Source organism: Bidens hawaiensis, unplaced genomic scaffold (assembly GCF_021521415.1).
Source record: "Bidens hawaiensis isolate Kalapana, Puna unplaced genomic scaffold, B.hawaiensis_p1.1 tig00011861_1, whole genome shotgun sequence".
NCBI lineage: Eukaryota > Viridiplantae > Streptophyta > Magnoliopsida > Asterales > Asteraceae > Bidens > Bidens hawaiensis.
In genome coordinates this window covers 211375-235650 of record NW_027491946.1, presented here as the reverse complement: position 1 = coordinate 235650, position 24276 = coordinate 211375, and the positions used below count along the sequence as shown (strand labels likewise).

The following is a 24276-nucleotide window of genomic DNA, read 5'->3' as shown; positions in this document are numbered from 1 at the left end:
TATTAACTTTCATACAAAAAAATATATAAATTAAAAAAATAAATAAATATTAAAACAAACAATATAAAACAACCCCCGTGATACGGGGGATAAAAACTAGTTAATTATATGTTCTATGTTCATATATATCTTATGAGGAGACAAAGCAAACAAACAATAAATAAATGAATAAGACAATATCGTCATCTAAATATGCATCCAAACAACAACGTGATAACTACTTACTATAAACCGAACAAAAGAAAACGCATGTATCATTTGAAAACACCATTTCGTCGTTTGGATAACTGTTTTGAGATAAATTTTATATCAGTCGACTCGTATTTTCTTCCGATTAAAAGCCCTAAAACATTTGTTTGAAACTCAGAAACAAAACTTAGCAGCGTTAAGTGTTTTTTAACGGATGTCCATTGAGACAAAAATAGCTGAAATGTTGATCGTTGGTAGTGATTAATAAAAATGGAATTATTATCGGCCAATACAGAAAATGTAGGATTATTATTTCCAGTTTGCCTATAAACTAATTTAAATTATTAGTTAATTACATTTCATACAAATACATTAAGTGGTTATTACTAAATTGGTTTATTTGATTTATTTTATTAATGATTTGAATTTGAATTTGAATTTAAATATAAAAGTAAGGCTTTTATTATAATTTTATAGTAATTATTAAGTCATCACATTTTTGGTCCAGTCGAATAAGAATAGTAGGACAACTGGTTGAAGATCTATTTTGATTTTTAAATATTGATACTTACCAAACATACGTCAATCAGTACCAAAAGGGACCACTCCCAATACTACCCAGAAGGCAGAAGGTCAGAAACCAATGCCACTCTTTAAATAATATAAAAAAATGTATTAAGTATATTTATATCTTAATCTTAAATATATATAAACGAAACTTTTAAAAGTTTTCTGACAGTTTTTTACATTTTTTCAAGTAATCAGACTATTTTATTTATAAATGAAAACTTCTCATTTGACCTGAATTCACAGGTATGGGTCTTACCAACTCAGTTAGCACTTAAACGGGTTATAACATTTCATTAAATTAAAAATTAGTCTCACCAAATATTGATATGAAAATCTTATAAAATAAAAATATACTAAAAATTAATATCTGTTTTTTTAAATATATATTATTTATAATTAAGAAACATTTTTATAGTAAAAATAAAAATAAGCAGGTCATGGGTCTCACCAAACCCAGATAGCTTTTAAATAGGGTTATAACATCTCATTTATTTGTTAAACTCTTTTGTCAACAAACCCTGAGTATTAACTTTCTTACGATAAATAAAATTAAAATCCAAATATATATATAAAATTACATGCATTATTAAATTATTTTATGGGTTTTGTGGGAAGTTATTTTTAGTTTTTTACCTAATATGCAATCAAATATATAATATTTAATTTATTAAAAGTAGCAACTGAAGCCCATGAGTTCCATGAGAAATAACATTTGTAAGGCATGCCTTAATCTTTATAGAATCAAAGTTTGGCTTTAAAGTTTAAACTTCACATCATCTGATCATGTGGATCACATGTAACATGGCCTTAGAAAAATTTCATCCCATAGGATATGCTTGTCCCCCTTGGATTTAACTATTGATTGGTATATATAACATTATGATTTTGAATTTAAATACTATAATCTTTTATAACACCAAAGAGAAGTTACAAATAGACCAGCATATGTTTATGTATAACATTTCACTCAAATTTTAAAAACTTTACTTAGTTTGTTCCCCGGTTTAATATATTGAAGTGTAGGGGTCGAACACACGGACTCATGACTTGTAGGCAGGGACGATTGGAGGGGATACAAGCTTCGGTCTTTGTCTAGCGCATGTTCCATGTGAGTGCCCTGTCTATAGACACAATAATAATGGGAACTCAAAAAATATCCAAATAACAACCTAATAATGGAAATGAGCCTAACGACATACTAATAGTGAAATGAGTCTGGGTTAAATGACTAATAACAAAACATGAGGCCATAGAGGATCGATCACTCGGTTAGATATATGATCTTTAAATGAAAATTATATAAGGGCCCATTTTTTGTTCATTTATTGGTTATTCTCTTGTTTGTTCGGTTAGGATCCTAGTTACTTGCTAAGCTTCTCATTTTCCATTTTAATATATTTGGCCTTTCAGAGAAAAAAAAAGTATGAAGCTTACAAAAAAGAAACTGAAACCTGGTTTGTGCCCACGTGTTGTTTTCTAAAAAAGAAATTGATGATATATTCAAGTGTTATGAACTTATATGACCATGAATGTGATTAATATGGCTGCAAGACGTGTGGTGTGGGGGGCAATTCGTATAAATAGTAAAATAGAGGGGTGGGTCGGATCATGTATGACAGTACCATCACGCATGCGATTGAATAGTGACTTATTTATGGACCATATATATATATTTTCTACACCCTCATCTTTCCATTTATTTCTAATTAAAGTCAGCATTTTAATTTTGTGGCTCTTTTAATATTCACTATTATTTATTTCTAACATCTGGTCACCAATAAAATATTTTCGAACGACAAAATATTTTTTATTGGTTGTAATATCACAATTGATTTTTCAAATATGTTTTAGGCATTTTGTTGAAATTGTATGTACATAACATTTTTCATGTTGGAAAAAAAAATCATTCGTCTTTAAAAGGACATTCTGATGGTAAAATGATGCACTTCTTAAATAAATGATTGCGTGTTTAAATCGCGGATGTCGGTGTAGTCATTTAGGAGTAGAGATGGTGTAAAGTAGATTGTGTTTGACTGTCTGTCAAAAAAACAAATCATTTGTCAGGTTTGATTATAATAATTTTAGTTAAAAGCTGTGAAGCTACTTATTCGTATACAACGAGTCATGCAATTTATTTTTATTAAACGATTTAGTTTTCCTATCCAAACGGGTTAGCACTTGTTGCCCGTTTACTTTCTATTTCGATGTAAATACTAATTTTTATTGAATGAAATCAAATATTATTATATGAAAGGTTCAAGTACTCCATTCTCTCATAGTCTCACTGATTGCTGGTTTGCTGATACCCGATTTGTGTTCCTTCAAGTAGAAACTTATTTCTCTATTTTAGTTATTTAATAGATTATTAAGTTGATTTTTAATCTAATTATTTGTTGTAATTTTAATAATAAAAAAAATACATACAAAACATTTAAACAATTTGGTTCAAGTTGAAATAATTTGGAAAGAGAACTTCACAGCTTGCTTATTTTTGGCTTCAGCATAAAATCCAAAACAATTTGGTTTAGTTATATTAAATTTTCTATGTGTATCTATGGATTCCCATTCTTTTTCACATATTGGAAGAACCTTCATATCTTATGCCATTATGGCAAGGTCCATGGGGTCACCTCAATCACCGGAAATCACCATAAATATAAAACATGTTTATAAAACAATAAAACATGAGTTGGCCGGGCGTCTAAGTTATATAGTAGACAAGAAAAAAAATATACACTTCGGCCCCAATCAAAATGACAAAATGCATACGGTTTTGCCATTACTTGTTCCCCTAAACAGTCGTGTTGATAACTTGTCGCATACACCTATTGCTACATGAATGTTCACCTAGGGGCTCGAGTTCCAAACTAGCTTGATGTCTGGTCGATTAAGGGTGGACCTCTCCATACACGCAAAAGGGAATTTTCCTAGTAACTGAAATCTAACGTAAAAGTTAGTGCTTTATTGACATTAATAAAAGCAAACACGATGCTAAATATACAAGACACCACAAGAAAGCATACAGGCAAGCACAAAAACTACTACAAATTCATCATTGTATTGGCAAATTTAGTTGTGTCTGTCTAGAGATGATAGAAAAGCATAAACCCGATGAAAAAAAAAATAAAGAATCAACATAGTCGGGTCTTGGGCATATACGTTATAGATATTATTAGCATAGTTATTGATATAAACGTTGTTTTTATCGTGAATTGGTAATAATTGTATGTATGAAATATTTATATATTTTTAAGATGCCAGAATACTTAAATTATTAAAATATAATTAAATTAATAAAAACAACGTAAAGTTATAAATCAAATAAATTTGATTTATAAAATATAAAAATGCTATATATATCAATTTGTATAATGTTTTTCTACTCAAGTTATTAAACTTTTACAATTTGTTACATCTTTTGTAATTTCAATGAGGTTGAAACTTATTACGATTTACGAGTTCGATCAATGAGAGAAAGTTGGGAGTATTAAAAACTAATATCCCTATTATATATTACATAAATATGGATATTCTTTTACAAGGATGTGTGACAATCTCCATATCTTGACGGTGTTTTTTATATATTTTTAATCAACGCTTGTCAAGCCTGCTCTCAACATCCAATTTTATATATATTTTTGTTATCTTTTATATTTTTTTAAGGATCTACCATAAATTATATGAATACAACAAACATATTTATTATATAGATGTAAGCTATACACATGTGATGTAAAACAATTGTTTTCTTGAAAGTCAATAATTGGCACTAAAATAAAACAAAATTTTATAATCTTTAGCCGTATGTATAAAACCGAACAAACCAATCCAACATTGAAAAAATTAACGAAATAACCAAACCGAAACAATCGCCTATTTGATTTTATGTTTTTATAAAAACCAAAATTTCGGCTTAGTTTCCAACCTTCATTTAACTAAAACCGAAAAAACAACCGAGCTAACAGTGTTTTATTTTGTTATTTAAATTTCAAATAATTTATAATCGCATATAGTCCAACCCAAATATCATTTGGTTACGGGAAGACCCCCACTATTTTCCTTCTCGTAACAAGCTCACGGTGGTTCTGTTTTTCAGGTTATCACCGTCAGAGTTGTTAGATTCAGACCTTCATTAACCTAATTCCCATTTTATAACCCATGCCCGGAGGGAATACTGATCTAACCTATTCGGGTTTGGGTCCGTGCTTCTTAAAAAAATTTGAGTGAAACGGGTCATCATAGTAATGTTGTAACTCAAAGATTAATCAATGTATTTTTAAAAGACCGAGTTTTGCAATATAAATGAAGTTTGCAGCTTGTTGTCAGTTTGTCTTATGAATGAGTTTTATCTCACAACACTGTCGTTGGCTTAGGCGAGTGTTCAAGCCCGTAGTCCGTTTAGAGAGTTCGCTGAAATAAAACTAATAAAAATAATAATATTTAAATATAGAAAAAGAAACATTTTGGAGTTTAGTTTTCATTCGTGGGAAAGTACAAAACAATTCGGCTATAAATAGAACACACACAAACATAAGTCTAAACTTATAAAACTAGTAACTACAACTGAAGCTGAATCACTTCATCGGATTCTTGCCGGAAAATCATTATTAATATTAATATTAATATTATTATGTTTGCAGAAGAGAATGGTTTACACGGTGACCCAAGAATAAAGGCCATATCAGATGCCGTACGGGTCATTCCACACTTTCCAAAACCAGGTTTTTTTTTTTCACTGAGGAATTAAGTCAAACAGTTGGTGGGTGGACTACTTTAATTGAGTTTTTTTTTTCTTTTTTTTTTTCGCAGGGATAATGTTTCAAGACATAACAACACTGTTGTTGGATCCGAAGGCGTTTCGATACACTGTTGATATATTTGTTGATCGTTATAGAGACAAGAATATTTCAGTTGTTGCAGGTATTATTATTATTATTATTGCTTAGTTTCATGGATGCTCTGAAAATTTAATTTTTTTTTGCTTTATGATTTCTCTGTAACTTGAGGTTCGGTTTGGGTCGGTTTTGAGCTAAAACTGAACCAAAACCGAAGCTTTGGTATTTTATTTTTTTGAAAACCGTCTGGTTTCTGTTTGGTTCGGTTTTGCCATTTGAGTTCTGAAAATTTTTGGCCCAAAATAATGAATTTGGGCCTAAATCATTTTGTTAACTAATTGATTATTATATATTTGGTCTGAAATATTTGAGTTGCATATTTATTTTGGGCTAAAGCTGAACCAAAAACCGAAACTTTGGTCTTTGATTTTTTGAAAGTTGTCTGGTTTCAATATGGGTTTGGTTTTGCCATTTGAGTTTTAAAATTTTTTGGCTGAAAAAAGATTGGCCCAAAATAATGAACTTGGGCCTAAATCATTTTGTTAATTAATAATTAATTGATTATTATACATGGCTAAAATGTGTGTGTCATATATTTATTAAATTCTTACGAATTACTTATAGTAACAAGTGAAAAATGACAACGTTTAAATTTGGTTTTGCCGTTTGACCTTATTGGACAGGAAAAAATAAAAAAGCCCAAAATGATGAATTTGGGCCTAAGTTGTTTTGTTAATTATTAACTAATCGATTATTATATATTTGGGCTAAAATTTGAGTTTACATATTTACTAAATTCTAATAAAAATTCTTAAAAATTGTATGCAATCGTCTTTTCCGATTTTTTTTGGTTAATATTACATGAAAAACAAAAACCGAATCGCAAGCTCTGTTTTTACAAAAACATAAAACCAAACAGTTTGTTTTTGTTTTGGTTCGAGATCGGTTTTCCTATTTCATGCACACTCCTATCTTACTGGATGTTCTTCTTTTAAATTAAAAAGAAATAATAAATAAACTTATCTGACTAAGCAAATTTGGATTGACTTTGTAGCTAGCAATGTCCTCATTAATTTCCTCTCTCATATTTTATATAACAATAAATAATATTAAATGTGGACCCATTTTATAACCATTAACCACATAGATTAAGTAGAGCATATCCTGTTCTTCTTTGTCAAATGTGACATTTAACATTTTTAAAGACAAAAATGTCATTAGCAGTTACAGTAACCTTATTTCATTATGTATGGTTCCATACTTATATGATATGTTTCCTTAGATCTTTTTTATCTAGTATGTGGACCATGTTTCTAGCCCACCTTGTTTATTAATATTGTAACTTAAATGTGATTTTTTATATGTACAGGAGTTGAAGCTAGAGGCTTTATGTTTGGTCCTCCAATCGCATTGGCTATCGGTGCGAAATTTGTACCCCTTCGCAAACCACGAAAATTGCCAGGTAAGCATTGAATATTAATAGGGGTCACAACGTCTGACATATAATCTCACATTGTTTAAAACAGCTGTCCGGATATTGGATACTGTAGGGGTGTGCGTGGTGCGGTTCGGTGCGGTTTTCAGCTACAACTAATCCGAAAACCAAAACTAGTTTTTGAAACCGTTCGGTTTCGGTTTTTTTGGTTTTCGGTTTGGTTTCGATTCAGTTTCGGGTTTTTCGGTTTCTGCCATTTGAGCTTGAAAATTTTAGGCCGAAAAAAAAAGTTGGCAAAAAATAATAAATTTAGATATAAATATTTTGTTAATTGTGAAATAATAGACTATTATATATTTGACCAAAAATATTTGAGTTGCATATTTATTAAAGTCTTATAAATTACTTAATATAAAATATAAAAAAGCAAAATTTTAGGATTCGGTTCGGTTTGATTTTTTCGGTTTTTATTATATGCAAAACCAAAACTGAACCGTTATTTCGGATTATATGCAAAACCGAAACCAAACCGTTAGTTTGGTTTTTACAAAAACATAGAACCAAACCATCGGTCTTTGTTTATGTTCGGTTTTTTTCGGTTTGGATTTTTCGGTTTTTTTGGTTTCTTGCACATCCCTACTGGATAGAGGTCGGAAAGCCATTTTGACAAAAAAATTTCATAGTTTTAACTGTCCATGGTCAAAACGGTTCTCCGGTCAGACGCTTTGACCAATATTTACAAAGTTTGACTTTTTTGGTCAAAACAGCCGTCTGAGTATTTTTTTTGTGTAGCTATAGCATGACCCATATTAATATTATATGGAGTTACTAACTTAAAAAATAAGATTAATATTATTATGATATTTGATTGTGTAGGTGAAGTTATATCAGAAGCATATGTGCTAGAGTATGGAACAGATTGTTTAGAGATGCATGTTGGCGCGGTACAGCCTGGCGAGACGGTTTTGATTGTAGATGATCTAGTGGCTACTGGTGGAACCCTCTCAGCAGCCATAAGGCTTTTAGGTAAACATGAGATGCTTCAACATGTGTTTTTCTTGAATTGCATTAACATGTGTTTGAACATGTTTTGTTTTTGTAGAACGTGTTGGAGCCGAGGTTGTCGAATGCGCGTGTGTTATCGGGTTACCACTCGTAAAGGTAACGTTTTTTTATTATTTTTTTTATTTTTTAATTAAATGGTTTGATAATCGTTTTTGTTTCTAACACAGGGTAACTGGAGGTTGAATGGGGTACCGCTTTATGTTCTCGTGGAGCCTCGCCTAGATGAACCGGTGAATAATTTTTGTTATTATCTATTTTCCCGACAATGATTTCGTTCGTGACATTGACGTGTTGTTTAATTTATTATTAACAGGAATGTGCCTAATGAGATGATGGAGAACATGATGTTAGAGCAATGCTTGGATGAGGGATCACACTTGGTGAAGGGCAAATCTGTCATTTTAAGCTGAAGCACGGGTGGGCTATTTGGGTTTAGGTTTTTGGGTTTTAGGTTGTTTTTTTTGTCCCATTGAGATTAGCTTTGATGGGTGCATTTTGTAGGTGAATAACTGAATACGTTACTTTGATTGAGATTTGAGCTCATATCTCAAGTTTATGAATATATGTCGGTTTCGGGTGTATTCGGGTATTGAGGTTTGGTAATAGTCAAACGAAGGGTCAATTGGTCAAATGTGCTATGGTGGGCATGCCTTAAATGTGTTATTTTTAAGCGTCCTTAATAATTATATATATATATATATCAAAAACTAACTTTCATACTACTCACTAATAAGGCAATTAGCTTTTGACAAGTACTAATGTTATTGGACATCTCTTTTAGTTTACTCGTGGTGGTTGTTTTCACGTCATATTATTTATCTTTTACCACGTGGTTTTCCCTTTCCACCATCACTCTGTAGTTTAACAGGATCTCACTTCGGTTCGGTCATATACTCAACGACAAGCTCTCGGTTTCTTCATCGTTTTGGTTTTGTAAAAAGAGAGAGTGAAGTGTTGCCCCGTTGTTGCCGGTGTTATAATAAAATAGTGTGTGCAAATGACAAGTTGGGCTTTTGGGCCATTCTTAAATAGTTACGATCAAGCCCACTTAAAAAATAACCATTACGTTAATGGATACCAGACACCAAATATTCAAGCCCAAAGGCCCAAGTGGGAAAAAGGGATTAGATATTAATTAATTTTTAACTAACCAACTTCATAGAGATTCGATGCTCCATCAAAATCATCAATTGAATTGTTTTAAAAGTGGCATTAAATAGCTCTCCTCTCGTTCAGAAAATGCTCGCTCGTTTTTTCGCTTGAGTTTAAATGAGCCGCTCTGCTCGGTTCGGTTTGTAAACAAGCCAAGGAACAAGCAAAGGTCTGCTTGGTTCGGTTCGGCTCGAATATTTTCAATTTATTTTATATGTAATTATATATGAAAAATATATAAATATATAGACAACACACATAAACTATAAGGGCGCGTTCGCTTCACGGACTTTTTTTAAAGGATTTGGAATTGGAATTGGAATGGAATGTTTGAGAATCCCTATCATGTGTTTGGTTGGTTAATATGTATTGGAATTGGAATCTTCTTCATTGTTTTTTTTTAGAATGAGGGCAAATGCGGAAACGTTTTAGTTTTTTTAACATTTTTCGTTTTTTATTTATATTTTGAGTTATGATTTTATTATTATTTTTTTTGAATTTTTTTGGAGGGGTTTTTATTGTTAATAAAAAAAATCCTTAACAATCCATTCAAATAGGTGGGATTTTAAAATCCCATGAAATGTGGGATTTGATGGGATTTAGTTTCCATTTCCATTCTTTCATTTAATGAAACGAACATATCAATTCATGGGATTTAAAATCTTATTCCTTAGAATTTCTTACAAATCCTTGAAACGAACACGTCCTAAGTACACAATTTTTTAAACCCTTTGTAATTTTTTCATTCCGTCAACTTTATAGTTTCATTAGTTCAATTTAAGTTTTCAAAATACTAAAAGTTTGTTTACATGTTTCATTATATCTCACTTCAAACTTTTCTCGCATAAAAACTTACAACATATTACACGTTTGTCTAAAATTTACTAATTTGTTTACAAAATATATTATATACATCCTTCAAAATTGTTATAGACATTCTTCAAACTTGTTTCTTATTGAAAATTTTAAAGGGAAAAAGAAGTAAGTAATGCTCGAAAATTGCTCAATGTTCGATAGAAAAATGCTCAATTCGATTTTCGCTCGGTTCGAAATTCATCCATCCGGTTCAGATGTAAAAGAGCAAGCTTCCGCTTGATCCGGCTCGGCTCGTGAACAGACCTACCGTTAAAACATCAATTGCAATTGAGTTGTTTATTATAATAAAAACTTTTAAATATTATTATTATTATTATTATTATTCATTCCAACAAGAAAGCTTGTAATATCCCATTTAAAAAGTTACCCCAAAATGAAGCAAACACGCGCCTTTCATTTCACTATAAATACCCAAAACCAAATCAAAACTGTTTCTTTTTCATTTCACCCACGCCACCGATTGCAAAACCCTAACCCTAAATCCCCAAATTATTATTATTATTATTATTATTATTATTATTATTCCATTCAAATTTTAATAATAATAACAATAATAATAGCAGTAGTTATCAATTCGAATCAGATCAGATTGATTGCGGTGGATCTGTATCTAATTAGTTAGAATACACACAATGTCTGCGATTGTGTGTGGCAAGAGATCATTCTTCGACGAATCATCATCATCCACGTCACCGGTTGCCAAGAAGCAACACAGGTGTTCTTCGAGTTCTCCGGTTCGGCTTTCGCCTCTTGTCGATCAGCTTCGGGTTGTTTTTCCTAATATGGATAAGCAGGTAGTATATATTTATATAATTATATATGTTATGTGTTTAATTAATTACAAGATAATAGATAAATTGTGATTTGTAGAGGTCAAATTGTTTTAAAGCCGGTTGCTTGTTGATTCGGTTTATGTTTATAATATAATACCATACAAATTGTTTACTTAATTCCTGTTGCGTGTGATATAATTTATGTAGTTTTTAGTATGGATAAGTTGATGGTTTTGTTTAATTGCTTACACGTATAAATTTAGAAACTAAGGTGGTTATTGTTCCTCCGGTTATGGATTTATGGAGTTCGCTTTATCAGTTTAGAATCCCAGATGAGAAATGATATGTAAAAGTGCAATAGACCCTTAGGCGAAGCGCAGGAAAATCGCATTGCTGCCGTTTAAGCAATCCAGCGTCTTACGGCTATGAGATTCAGGCCAAATCTTGAAAATTTTTGGTCAAATGGTCTGAAACATCCTAAAATGGCCTGGAACAAGCTTAGAGTATCCCTAAACAACCAGAAAACCTGTCTCAAACCCCAAAAATGGTATGCTCTTGCTATGCACCTTACTTATCTCTGGCACTTGCTTTTAAGCACCTTGCGCGGCCTAGTCCCAAGGCTCAACCTTTGCATCTTTGACAACTATCGTTAAAATATATTTATAACGCTTTCATGTTATCAGTATTTCCGGTAATATATAATCAAGGCAATTTTTTTTGCTCAAGACTTGGTAGAAGTTAATTTGTATGGAAGTCCAATTATTACCCTTGTGATTCTGTAACAGAAAGCATTGGTTTTGAACCCCGGCATTTTTAAAATTTCGCATCAAATGTTGATAATTATATGTTTATAATTTTAGCATTTCATTGCTTATGATTTGAAAGAAGCTTTTTTACACTTTCAGCTTTTAGAGAAAGCTCTAGAAGAGAGTGGAAATGATTTAGATTCTGCCATCAAGAGTCTCAATGAACTTTGTTTTGGATATGTAGACGGGAATTCAGGTGTGATACTTTGAACAAAGACATTATCTTATTATTCTTGAACTTATTATACACACATCTGACATGCATAACCCTTCTACCAATTCCAAATCCTGTTGGGTGTTTCAGGTACTAGTGACAAATATGTTACTACAGAGAATCCGTCAGCTCATGCCAACACTCCTAGAACCGAATGGGTCGAACTGTTTGTTACAGAAATGATGAATGCTACAAGCGTCGATGATGCTAGGTCACGTGCCATGAGCATGCTGGAGAGCTTAGAGAAATCGATAACCGAACGTTCGGTTGGCGAGGCTGCAAATAACCTTCATAAGGTTGGTTCGTCTCTGTGTTTGTTTTTTTAACATAGTTCACCTTTTTTCATAATCATGTCCGACTAATTGTATGTTTAGGAAAACACTGTTATAAAGGAACAAATTGAAGCTCTTCTGCGGGAAAATACAATATTGAAACGTGCTGTAGCTATTCAGCACAAACGCCAGAAAGACTATGACGAGAGCGCACAAGAGGTGCAGCATCTGAAGCAGTTGGCGTTAGTGCACCAGGAGCAGATCAGGACACTCCAGGTTAAACTTCTTTTAAATGCTTCTTTGGTTTATTAATAGCGAGTTTGCAACTTGGAAGTATAAAGTTTTAATTTTGTAATGGTGATATGTGCAGGTGAATAACTATGCGTTGTCAATGCATCTAAAGCAAGCTCAAGAAAGCAACTCGATCCCTGGACGTTTTCATCCAGACGTCTTCTAATAAAATACAAATAGATACATAGATGAAGAATGAAGAAACAAGTATGTTATTGTTAGATGTTGTAACATTTGTCATGTAAGCATTGATTTGTTTGATTTAGAGGACAAGACCTCCGTTAAATGTGTAAAATGTTGTATCGTGTTGTTAGTATTTCTGATCATATAAATGTTTTATCATTCGTATACTTTACATCGAGAATAGTAACAAAAGCAATCATGCAGTTAGTAAAATAACTGTATTATGTATCACAGTCAAAGCAATAGTCAATAGATACAACACACGAGCATAATTGTTTATTGAAACAAAATGATTATTACTCGATAATAAGTTATGCATAATGGTTTTACATATGATACATTAAGTTACTACATCTTTATTTCGCTAGTTGTTGCAGCATACTCTTCCACGGTTTCCTTGAGCGTTTCCGGATCCTGCTTTTCGTTCTGTTGTGCAATAACACAAAAAATGTCAATTTATAAAAATCATCTTCATACACTCAAATACAACCTACCTCTGATTCAAATTTATCTTTCAAACATCTGTCAAGCTCCTGCTTCAATTCTGAATGACTTATATTAAGCGACGCGACTTGTTTTTTGGCATCATCCAACTCGTTCGTTAACATTTTATTCTGCTGGATTGCGGTTGCTGCAATTGATTCTGCATGTGCTCTAGCATCCTGACACGTTTCAAAACGTTATGTCGTTATACACAGACAATTATAATTTATGGAAAACAGTGTTAAACGGACAAAAATAGTCATCAAAAGTTAAAACCTGTTCAACTGTTAATCTCAGTTCCAATTCCATACACTTTCTCTTAAGTTCTTCCAAATCCCGTTGCATGTCACTATATCTTTCGCTTTCAATATTCGGTTCAGAATGCTTCTGATATTCAGATGTTTCGATAGCGCAACTGTTGTCCAGATCTGATGTAACAGATGAACCACCCTCAACTAAAGAAGTTGCATTTGAAACAAACTGATCTGACGAAACAGTGTTTGCAACCGAATCGTTCAGATTCAACTCGGAACAAGCTGAAATACCAACAAAATAGTTTACCATAATTTACCAATCTTTACAAGTAAAACTACTTAAAACTGTGTCACACAACATATATATTTATAGCCATAACTTTTGTAATTTGCTTAACAAGTATAGCATTGATTTAAATTTTAAAATTTAAGAGGTTATAGGTCTAAATTTTTTATAATATATTTAGTAGTTTAAAAAATAAATAAGCACATACATTGTCTTGCAGCTGCTTCTAGCTCCAAAAAGATTGCCACGGAAGCAGTTCTCGACACCTTAATATCAGTTAATAACTTCTCCATCCAAACCTCCAGTGCACCCCTTCGCTGCAACCAAACAGACCCGTTAATAACACTGTAACACATCAAGTTTCTAAGAATTACAATAAATAAATAAATAAATAAATAATTAAAGTATAAACAAACCATTTTATGGGTTTTAAACATGTTTTAGGAAATACAAAAATGACATAAAAGCGGTTTATACCTCTTCCAAAAGTGTGTCGCTCTTTGTAAGCATCTTCGGTGGAACTGGCGGTAATTTTTTCTTGGGAAATTCCTTTTTCAGCTGAAAAAAGACGTTAAATATCAAATAATTGCATTCTTTGAATCTTTCTTAAAGAAAAAAATAGAACTTTAATTGTAACAGAAAGCTAAATAAACCTCGGAATACAGCTTCAAGAATTCCTTGAATCTTCTTGGTACTTGTCGGGTCGAGGTGACACCTTCAGGTGATTGTATACCAACCTGAAGTATGAAAAACTGCAGGAAGCACGTAGTTGAGTTATGAGATAATCGCATATTGTGTTAAACTAAATCCTTGAATTATGAAAAGAAAAGGGAATACCTCGGTGTCGGAACGTTTAGTCCACGAAGGAACGGTGACACAGTAACTCCATTTCTTGTTTGGTTCATATGGCCAAACAGTATGTCTTCCTTCCTGCAACAAAACATTACTAAAATTTTGGCTGGCGTAACATGTTAGATACAACACGATTACATATGGTGCTAGACATGAACACGACACGATAACCACCCGTGTCATTAATCCAAACAACTGTCCAAGCTCAATTACGTATTTTTTTAATTTTTTAGAATTTTTTTTTCTCTTTGTTCTAGTTAAAAATGGCTCCGTTGTGATGTTCCAACTTCCAAGCTCAATTACGAAGTTTCAAAGCTGAAATATGTCTGTTCCAAGCTCAGTTGCATCATAAATTTAAATTTCCAAAACTAAAAACAGAGGTATAAAGTTTTTAAAAACAAGCATCGGTTCGGTTCGGTTCGGTTGGTATACAATCACTTAACCATACCTGTCGGTTTTGTTTACAGTTAATTTTTCGGTCAACGATCCGGTTTTCCCTAAAAATTGCTAATTTATTAAGTGGTTCATCAAATTTAATGTTTCAAATAATAATAATAATAATAATAATAATAATAATAATAATAATAATAATAAAATAACAACAAGAATAACTCCCTCAATTAGATTATAAACCAGATGAATAATAATGATAATAATAATAATAATAATAATAACAATAATAATAATTGAATAGAAATTGAATATACCCAGACACGTGGCGGGAGGCTCCAATCCATGCCTAAAGGAAGCGGTGAGCTGCCGTCGTGACGGTACTCCGGTGGGGTGGCCGGTGGCGCGTGTGTAACAGACGGCGGCGTTCGTCGGTAATAAAGCTCATCGTCGAAGTCGATCCGGTGGCCGTAGATTGAACTGGCGATTACTGTATCGGATGAAAACCCGTAATCGTATAATGATGTATCCAGTCCGTACATACTCATCTTGCTTCAGTTTACTTGAATTGGGTGATTGATTGATTGATTGATTATTATTATTATTATTATTATTATGTCAAAAGACAAGACATTTGACTTTTCTTTTGATGAGAGCACATAAAACTAAAACTAAAAAAAAAGTTTTTTTTTTTATTTTTATTATTTTTTTTAATTAGGAGTTGTGTTTGAAAGATAAATTAAAGAGTTTAAGCTCGGTTCACCCGGGTATTCAGTTAAATTGAATAACTGGGTTCCGGGTAAATTTGGTATTCTAGCGTGATAGGGTCCTGGTGTTGTCTTCTTTGGCTAGACGTTACATGATTGTGGGGCCTTTAAATTGTCCGGTTTGTGGTGAGGTGACGGAGACAACCGAGCACGTGTTTGTCTCGTGGTTTAGCCCAAGCGGTTTGGCAAGCAATCTCGACGTGGTGAAAAGTCCACCATATTTTTGCGTTAACATTCAGCTTTCCATGCGGTTTGCCCTGTCTCGTTATAATGCTTATGGAAGGTGCGAAATGACATTGTGTTCAATGATTTGGCGGTCACGGTGGAAGGTGTGGCAGGGGATGTAAAAGCGCTTACTTTTTTTTGGGTGACAAGTAGGTCGGGTAGGTTGTGTTTGCGGGTTTATCGTGGGAGGATTTGTGTAAATTTTAATGTGTAAGTAGATGCTTCTTGTGGTGAATTGGTGGGTGTGTTTGGTCGCAGTCTAGTATCTTGTTAGGCCCGACACGGTTGTATCTTTTATTCTTTTATTTTTTTCACTTTTGCATATTTTAAAATAATTACATATAATTTGTAAAGAGTTTTATAACTTTTATCCTGTTTAGTCTAATAAACCTGCAAAGCAAAATACATAATAATCATCTTATAATCAAACATACATGAAATAAATAAAAACAATATGGTAGAAATAATTCAGGAAAAATAGTAGTAGACTATATTAGAGTTTCAAGAGTGTAACCAAACAATATCCCAAATGATTTACAATAACCACATAACCATAAAAAAAAAAATAAAAAAAAAAATATTTAAAATGTTGCAACTGTTACTCAAGAACTAAATGTACCATCTTATGAACTTCCATGTTGTATCCAATCTTTTGCACAAACAAGTGCTTCAACAATAGCTGGTTTTAACGAACACCGATACCGATCCATCTTCTTGCTCGTCACATCAAAAACCGAATCTTGAAAACTTGTCGAAACAGGAATCGACAATATGTCACATGCTAGTTTTGATAAAGTCGGATACTTTCTTCGGTTTAACTTCCACCACCCCAAAACATCAAACTCCTGCATCCGAGGCAACACGAACTCTTCTAAATACTGATCAAGTTCGGGTTTCATATATGCAACTCCGGATATGCAAACATCAAAATCAGAAAATACTTCATTTTCATGAGCCCCGGGTTTCAAACCCTCGGTTTCATTATCAACAAACTTCGGTGGAGGAAGCGTTTGCACAACGTAATGAAGAAACAGCTCATGAACACCATCATTAACCGCTTTAATCCATTGGCCCGCATCCTGACCATACAGTCTGTCAAAACTAAACTCCACAAGCTTCATTTTAAATCGCGGGTCCATAACAACCGCGATTGACAACACCAAAAAGCAGTCTTTCCAGTATATATCAAATCTTTCGTGCATTGACCGGGTCAACTTTCTAACAAAAGGATCTTTACTAACCAATTCATGTTTAAGCTCGAGTTGTATCTTCCACGCTTCATGAAAGAACACATTTGCAGTCGGATACATGGGGCCCTTTAGAACATCAGCAGCATCAAGTAAGAGTTTCAAGAATTTACAAAGAACGTCGACTTGCTTCCATTCGGCCATCGTGAGGGTATTTTGGTAATTTTGGTCCAAAGCATCCAAATAAGAAAACACCTCTTTTAACTCACTTGCAGCCACCAACATATGATATGTGGTGTTCCATTGACTCTGGTCATCAAGCACAAGACTTTTCACACTTGGGACCTGAAGTTGGACTTTGAGTTCGTTAAACCGTTCTTCGCATGATTTAACCGTCACCACATACTTCACACTATCACGAACTTTTTTCACTGTTTCCGATAATACCCCTAACGCATCTTGCGCAAGACGACACAAAACCCGTGCATAACAACTCCCTATCAAGAACTTCCCACTCAAACTTAATGAGTCATCAAAATTTAACGAGTTTTTGACCGAAATTCGACTCGTTAAACTCTTTCTCACATCTTTGTTTGCAAAAGATTCATCAACAGTTACTGCAAGCAACTTGTTCTCCAAGTTCCAATCATTAATACAACAACAAACAGCATGATCAAAACCAGACACCGAATCAGGAAACGGTAACAACACAACCGAAAGAATCTTTCTATGCATTTTCCAATCATTGTCTACAAACTGGCCCGTTATGAAAACGTACCCGAAACTCTGATCTGTGGCCCGGTACTCAAGAGAGAGGTTAACCCGACCCGTGCAGCTCCTAACCATATCGAAAAGGGCCTGCCTTTCTCGCTGGTATAACGTCAAACACTCGTGCTCAACCGCTTCCAGGGGCAAAATGGTAATTTCAGGTTGAAGTTATTTTAAACAGTTGAAAAAGGCAGGACATTGTATTATATCAAGTGGATATTCATGCATAATAACCATCTTTGCAATATCTTGTTTGAAATCATCTTGACTAAAGAAAGAACTTTTCGGTCTTGAACTTCTTTTACGACGTTTACTTGGTAAAATCATGATGATGATGATGATGATGATGACTTGGTAAAATCTGATCAGTTTTCTCGTTCATTCGGATAACGGGGCAAATCTTCTCGGTAATATGTCTTTTAGGTGACTGGTCCCAGATGTTTTTTTGTATGCAAATAATCCCTTGCATAGCATACAACGGGCTTTCAGGCCATCAGCATGAACGGTTTCGATAGTAAAATGTTCCCATACCATTGATTTCTTTGGTCTAGTCTTCACAATAGAATGCTCATTGTTGTTTGCAGGGTTATCCATTGCTATAGACATTTCTGTAATAAATAAATTCATCATATAATAAGAACTTAAAAAATAGATATGACTTGTAAAAATAAACTGTCACATTAATGTGGCTTCTGATGTTTGAAGCTGTTATGATCAGATAATATAAAAAGGTGTTGTTAAACGTACCCTTTTTCCTATAGTTTTTATAAATGTACCCCTGATCTCAAGTTTTACATTAACACGACGTTTATTTCAAATACTGTTTTTTAAATATTTTTTTTATATATAAAAAAAAATTCTATAAATGTTTTAATTTTCTTAGAGTGCTTTTTTTAAATATAAGTTTAATAGATAGTTTAATATTTATTAAAAAAATGTACTTGTTAACAGATAAAAAAGATTGAACAACTTAACAAGTACATATACCCATCTTTGTAACGAACTCGTACCATACACTGTACACACTTTTCTTGAAGTATTGTTTAACATAAAAAGGCTAAAAACAACAAAACTATAACAGTTACAACTTACAAGATGATTTTGCTAACAACATATAATATTAATCACAACAACAAGAATTCATATTATGCATTTTGTACAACTAACACATATGATCATGAGTAAAGACTAAAGACAACATTTTTATTGGTTTCCATAAACATGCAATCATAAAACATGTTGGGTTTGAGAAATCTTGGACATAGGGTTAAAGGGTTTAACATTATACAACATTTTTGTTAAAAGATTGATAAAGAATTAAACAAAAGAAACATAAAAATGAAATTTTGGAGTTTGAATAAGATTATAGAACAAGGATGATGGGCTTACAGTTTTGGGGGCTGAACCCTAGTAGAAGTCCAATAATAATATTGTATAAGAGGCTTTTGTGTTTATGGGTCCATTTCTATATATGTTAGGCATTAGCCCACCGCCACTTGATATTAAATCACAGCCGTTCAATATTGAGAGATTAATGGACGGGTGTTTTTAACTTTTTATACGATTTGGTATCATACGTGTTTCGGTACCGCTTTATTTGTTTATTTTTCCGAATCTTTAATGATCTTGGTACTGGTATGAGTACGACTAACAAATAAACTGAAGCGGTACATACAGTGTTGCAAAAATCTCGAGTAGTCATTGTTTAATTCCTAATTATTCGCTAGTCTCCACTTCACTTATTAATTTTGCGTTGGTTGGCCAATTAATCGGTCAATGGTCAAATCCGGCCAAAACCGGCGGTTTCTAGTCAAATCCGACCAAAATCGGCGGTTTCCGGCAAGATTCCGACTGAAATCAACGGTTTCTAGCGAGTTTCCGACCAAAATCAGTGGTTCCACGCAAGATTCTAGCAAAAACCAGCGGTTTCAAGCGAGATTCCAGCCAAAATATGTTTGTGTATGTATAAAACTGAAAAATTACATATAAAAATGTGTGCGCGTATATATAAAACTTAAAATTATACATTAAAGTCCGATCCGATTAATCGCTAGTCCTCACCCCACCGCCTGACTAGATAATTTTACAACACTAGATACATGAATTAAATTGACTAAATTAGTATGAATACCGGTTGGACTGTATGATTAATTATCAGTTAGACCTATTTTTTGGCATAAATAATTAAATATGGAAGTTTCTAACAAAACAACTACATATTTTATACGGGTATAAAATACCGAAATACCATACCCTTAGCACCCAGTACCCAATACCCAAATACTAAAATACTGAATAGGTGAAATTGGTACAAGTACGGTACCGGTATTTTAGAAAGAAAAAAAACTGATCTCTATATATTGCTTAGTGACTATCTTTATCTTTGTAAAATATTTAACACTGAAAAGTGATCAAATATGAATGTTACAGGTTTTATGCTAAATGGTTGGTTCGGGTTAAAATAACGGGGCAAAAGGTCTCAACTTGATTGTTGATGGTAGTTTATATGGCTTAATGAATGACTATGGGTCAAATAGATAAAATAAACAAATTAATTTTGTTAATGTATCTTAGTTTATGGTCTTTGGTTTATTTTTTTAACGATAACTAGGTAAAAAAATCTATTGCTTTTGCGACGACGCAGTGATGCGAATTCATTCAGTATTGGTTGGGTTCGTTACAGTATTGACGCTACACCTAAAAGATAAATTAGTATACGCCTAGAATAGTGTTGACACTCGTATAACGTATGACACACAAAAAAAAAATATTTAAAACAAAGTGTGTCTGGTTGGTAAAACACACTTGTTGCGGCTATGAGTTGACACGGATTAGATTGATATCGGTTAGGTGCGTGATGGTACCAGAGGTGGACCTAAACTCAAATAATAAATCCGTGAACGCCAAAATAAAAAACATTAATATATAAAAAAATAAAATAATAAGTAATATCTTGATGACGTGGCATATGTAAACCTCGACGTTTGTGACAACGAGTCGACGCGAATTCAATATGTATCGGTTAGGTTTGTGACGGTACGAAAGTAGTACTGAAACTTAACCCTAAAAATAAATTCGTCAACGCCCAAAGACCTAACATATTTTAATAATAATATATTGTTGACGTGGAATTGCTAAAACCCGCTCGTTGCGGCTGTGAGTCGATGTAAATTAGGCATGTATGGTTGTATCGGTTAGGTTCGTGACGGTACTAGATAAAATTCTACGGTGAATTAAAAAAAATTTAAATAAAATAAATCAAAATTATAAGAACAAATGAAATAATCAAAAATGAAAACAAATAAAAAAAATTACTTAAGCGAAATAAGAAAAATAATAATAAATAAATAAATAAACTTTAAGGCACCAACACTATAATAATAATAATAACAATAATAATAATAATAATAATAATAGTATTGTATAATTTTGGAAAGTATCAAAAGTTTTCCAACCGAATAAAAAGCTATTATTAAAAATTGTAATTTTATAAACATCATGTAATCTAATTCAATTTGAATATTTTTACCCTAAATCTTATACAAATATGAACGGCTGAGATTATATAAAATAATAACAAAGAGGCGGTGGGCTAATATATATATATGGACCCATAAACACAAAAGCCTCTTATACAATATTATTATTGGACTTCTGCTAGGGTTCAGCCCCCATACTAACTGTAAGCCCATCTTCTTTATTAAATATTATTAATCTCACACACATATTTATGAAGTTATGGTCATATTTTTTACTTGTACATATTCTTCTTGTTGTTATTAATGGTTTTATGAAATAAAAAAACATGTTGCTAGCAAAATTATCTTGAAACTGTTATAGTTTTGTTATTTGGTTGACTTACTCTATGTTGATATTGTCATGATCATTTATGCATAGTGCAATGTTGTATTTATATATATTGCAGACATTTATATAATAATGGCTAGCACTGCAACCAACAATGAACTTGTTAATGTGGATTCAGTGAAGAAGAATAAGAAGACTAGAAAAGCAAAATCAATGGTTTGGGAACATTTTACTATTGTAACAGTTGATGATGAATGTACCCGAGCCCGTTGTATCTACTGCAAGGATACATTTGCTCATACTTCAGGTAAAAAATCATCCGGCACGAGTCACATGATACGACATATTGATAAAAGAATTTGTCCCGTTATCCGACTGCAAAGTGATCATCAAAATTTACCATTAATCTCTCAAGATAATAATAATAATAATAATAATAATGGTGATGATAGCATCCCAAGAAAACGTCGTAAAAGAGCTTCAAGACCGAAAGGTTCATCCTTTAATGAAGATGAGTTCAAGCAGGATATTGCAAAGATGGTTATTATGCATGAATATTCACTTGATATAATACAAGGTCCTGCCTTTTTCAACTGTTTAAAATCACTTCAACCTGAAATTACCATTTTGCCCCTGGAAGCGGTTGAGCACGAGTGCTTGACGTTATACCAACGAGAAAGGCAGGCTGTTTTAGATATGGTTAGGAGCTGCACGGGTCGGGTTAACCTCTCTCTCGAGTACCGGGCCACAGATCAGAGTGTCGGGTATGTTTTCATAACGGGCCAGTTTGTAGACAATGATTGGAAAATGCATAGGAAGATTCTTTCGGTTGTGTTGTTACCGTTTCCTGATTCGGTGTCTGGTTTTGATCACGCTGTTTGTTCTTGTATTAATGATTGGAACTTGGAGAATAAGTTGCTTGCAGTAACTCTTGATGAATCTTTTGCAAACAAAGATGTGAGAAAGAGTTTAAGGAGTCGAATTTCGGTCAAAAACTCGTTAAATTTTGATGACTCATTAAGTTTGAGTGGGAAGTTCTTGATTGGGAGTTGTTTTGCACGGGTTTTGTGTCGTCTTGCGCAAGATGCGTTAGGGGCATTATCGGAAACAGTGAAAAAAGTTCGTGATAGTGTGAAGTATGTGGTGACGGTTAAATCTTGCGAAGAACGGTTTAACGAACTCAAAGTCCAACTTCAGGTCCCAAGTGTGAAAAGTCTTGTGCTTGATGACCAGAGTCAATGGAACACCACATATCATATGTTGGTGGCTGCAAGTGAGTTAAAAGAGGTGTTTTCTTATTTGGATGCTTTGGACCAAAATTACCAAAATACCCTCACGATGGCCGAATGGAAGCAAGTCGACGTTCTTTGTAAATTCTTGAAACTCTTACTTGATGCTGCTGATATTCTAAAGGGCCCCATGTATCCGACTGCAAATGTGTTCTTTCATGAAGCGTGGAAGATACAACTCGAGCTTAAACATGAATTGGTTAGTAAAGATCCTTTTGTTAGAAAGTTGACCCGGTCAATGCACGAAAGATTTGATATATACTGGAAAGACTGCTTTTTGGTGTTGTCAATCGCGGTTGTTATGGACCCGCGATTTAAAATGAAGCTTGTGGAGTTTAGTTTTGACAGACTGTACGGTCAGGATGCGGGCCAATGGATTAAAGCGGTGAATGATGGTGTTCATGAGCTGTTTCTTCATTACGTTGTGCAAACGCTTCCTCCACCGACGTTTGTTGATAATGAAACCGAGGGTTTGAAACCCGGGGCTCATGAAAATGAAGTATTTTCTGATTTTGATGTTTGCATATCCGGAGTTGCATATATGAAACCCGAACTTGATCAGTATTTAGAAGAGTTCGTGTTGCCTCGGATGCAGGAGTTTGATGTTTTGGGCTGGTGGAAGTTAAATCGAAGAATGTATCCTACTTTATCAAAACTAGCATGTGACATATTGTCGATTCCTGTTTCGACAAGTTTTCAAGATTCGGTTTTTGATGTGACGAGTAAGAAGATGGATCGATATCGATGTTCGTTAAAACCGGCTACTGTTGAAGCACTTGTTTGTGCAAAAGATTGGATGCAACATTAAAGTTCACAAGCTGGTACATTTAGTTCTTGGGTAATAGTAGCAAGATTTAATTTTCTTTTGGTTATTAAACTTATGGTATAATGTAAATCTTTTGGGATATTGGTTACTACTCTCTTCAAAAAATCATATGGTTTTACTATTTTTTATGAATTATTTCTACCATTTTTTGATTTTTGTTAACCATGTTTTGAGTATTATATGATTATTATTGTGTCATATTTATGAGTGGATATGGTCTATAACTAAAAAGAGTGTGTATATCTTGAGTCTCAACTAGAGGTGCACAAATCGGGTTTTTTAAATATCCGGGTTCGGGTATAACCGGGTACGGGTATGACCGGGTATTGGTAATAATCGGGTCGGGTTCGGGTAGGGTATTCTCTCTAAAAACCATACCCTATGCATCGGGTTCGGGTCGGGTATAAAACCGGGTATTCAAAAACCAGGTATTTGAATACCCTATTATGAGGTATTGAAAAACCCTATTTAGTGGTTTTTT

At 33.2% G+C, this 24276-nt stretch overlaps 4 protein-coding genes and 1 pseudogene across 4 annotated transcripts; 3 read left to right on the top strand and 2 right to left on the bottom strand.

Moving 5' to 3' along the window:
• Positions 1-5278: 5278 nt before the first annotated feature.
• LOC143539336 (adenine phosphoribosyltransferase 2-like) lies at positions 5279-8649 on the top strand. Its single transcript, XM_077032673.1, has 7 exons — positions 5279-5480; positions 5569-5679; positions 6964-7056; positions 7906-8055; positions 8132-8190; positions 8262-8324; positions 8408-8649. Exons 1-7 carry the CDS (start codon positions 5390-5392, stop codon positions 8417-8419), a joined length of 579 nt encoding a protein of 192 aa, XP_076888788.1. The 5' UTR covers positions 5279-5389; the 3' UTR covers positions 8420-8649.
• Positions 8650-10753: 2104 nt separating this feature from the next.
• LOC143539335 (uncharacterized) lies at positions 10754-12802 on the top strand. The gene is made up of 5 exons (XM_077032672.1): positions 10754-10916; positions 11801-11897; positions 12006-12211; positions 12290-12463; positions 12558-12802. The coding sequence occupies exons 1-5, from the start codon at positions 10755-10757 to the stop codon at positions 12642-12644; spliced, it is 726 nt and encodes a 241-aa protein (XP_076888787.1). The 5' UTR covers position 10754; the 3' UTR covers positions 12645-12802.
• Positions 12803-12981: 179 nt separating this feature from the next.
• On the bottom strand, positions 12982-15506 carry LOC143539334 (PX domain-containing protein EREL1-like). Its single transcript, XM_077032671.1, has 8 exons — positions 15244-15506; positions 14522-14614; positions 14338-14436; positions 14162-14242; positions 13893-14001; positions 13421-13680; positions 13156-13323; positions 12982-13087 (listed from the first exon to the last, which is right to left on the bottom strand). Exons 1-8 carry the CDS (start codon positions 15472-15474, stop codon positions 13010-13012), a joined length of 1119 nt encoding a protein of 372 aa, XP_076888786.1. The 5' UTR covers positions 15475-15506; the 3' UTR covers positions 12982-13009.
• Positions 15507-16529: 1023 nt separating this feature from the next.
• On the bottom strand, positions 16530-18535 carry LOC143539333 (zinc finger BED domain-containing protein DAYSLEEPER-like; annotated as a pseudogene).
• A 3277-nt stretch (positions 18536-21812) lies between these two features.
• On the top strand, positions 21813-23777 carry LOC143539331 (zinc finger BED domain-containing protein DAYSLEEPER-like). The gene has a single exon (XM_077032670.1). It carries the CDS (start codon positions 21813-21815, stop codon positions 23775-23777), a length of 1965 nt encoding a protein of 654 aa, XP_076888785.1.
• Positions 23778-24276: the final 499 nt, after the last annotated feature.

What these genes read in the sequence shown, in the direction of transcription:
- LOC143539335 (XM_077032672.1), top strand. Translation starts at nt 10,755, where the DNA reads ATGTCTGCGATTGTGTGTGGCAAGAGATCATTCTTCGACGAATCATCA. An exon ending in ATATGTAGACGGGAATTCAG is followed by an intron (nt 11,898 to 12,005) that starts GTGTGATACTTT and finishes TGGGTGTTTCAG; the next exon opens with GTACTAGTGACAAATATGTT. An exon ending in AGCAGATCAGGACACTCCAG is followed by an intron (nt 12,464 to 12,557) that starts GTTAAACTTCTT and finishes TGATATGTGCAG; the next exon opens with GTGAATAACTATGCGTTGTC.
- LOC143539331 (XM_077032670.1), top strand. Translation starts at nt 21,813, where the DNA reads ATGGCTAGCACTGCAACCAACAATGAACTTGTTAATGTGGATTCAGTG.
- LOC143539336 (XM_077032673.1), top strand. Translation starts at nt 5,390, where the DNA reads ATGTTTGCAGAAGAGAATGGTTTACACGGTGACCCAAGAATAAAGGCC. An exon ending in TCCACACTTTCCAAAACCAG is followed by an intron (nt 5,481 to 5,568) that starts GTTTTTTTTTTT and finishes TTTTTTTCGCAG; the next exon opens with GGATAATGTTTCAAGACATA. An exon ending in CAAACCACGAAAATTGCCAG is followed by an intron (nt 7,057 to 7,905) that starts GTAAGCATTGAA and finishes TTGATTGTGTAG; the next exon opens with GTGAAGTTATATCAGAAGCA.
- LOC143539334 (XM_077032671.1), bottom strand. Translation starts at nt 15,474, where the DNA reads ATGAGTATGTACGGACTGGATACATCATTATACGATTACGGGTTTTCA. An exon ending in GCCTCCCGCCACGTGTCTGG is followed by an intron (nt 14,615 to 15,243) that starts GTATATTCAATT and finishes GTTTTGTTGCAG; the next exon opens with GAAGGAAGACATACTGTTTG. An exon ending in AGAAGCAGCTGCAAGACAAT is followed by an intron (nt 13,681 to 13,892) that starts GTATGTGCTTAT and finishes TTGGTATTTCAG; the next exon opens with CTTGTTCCGAGTTGAATCTG.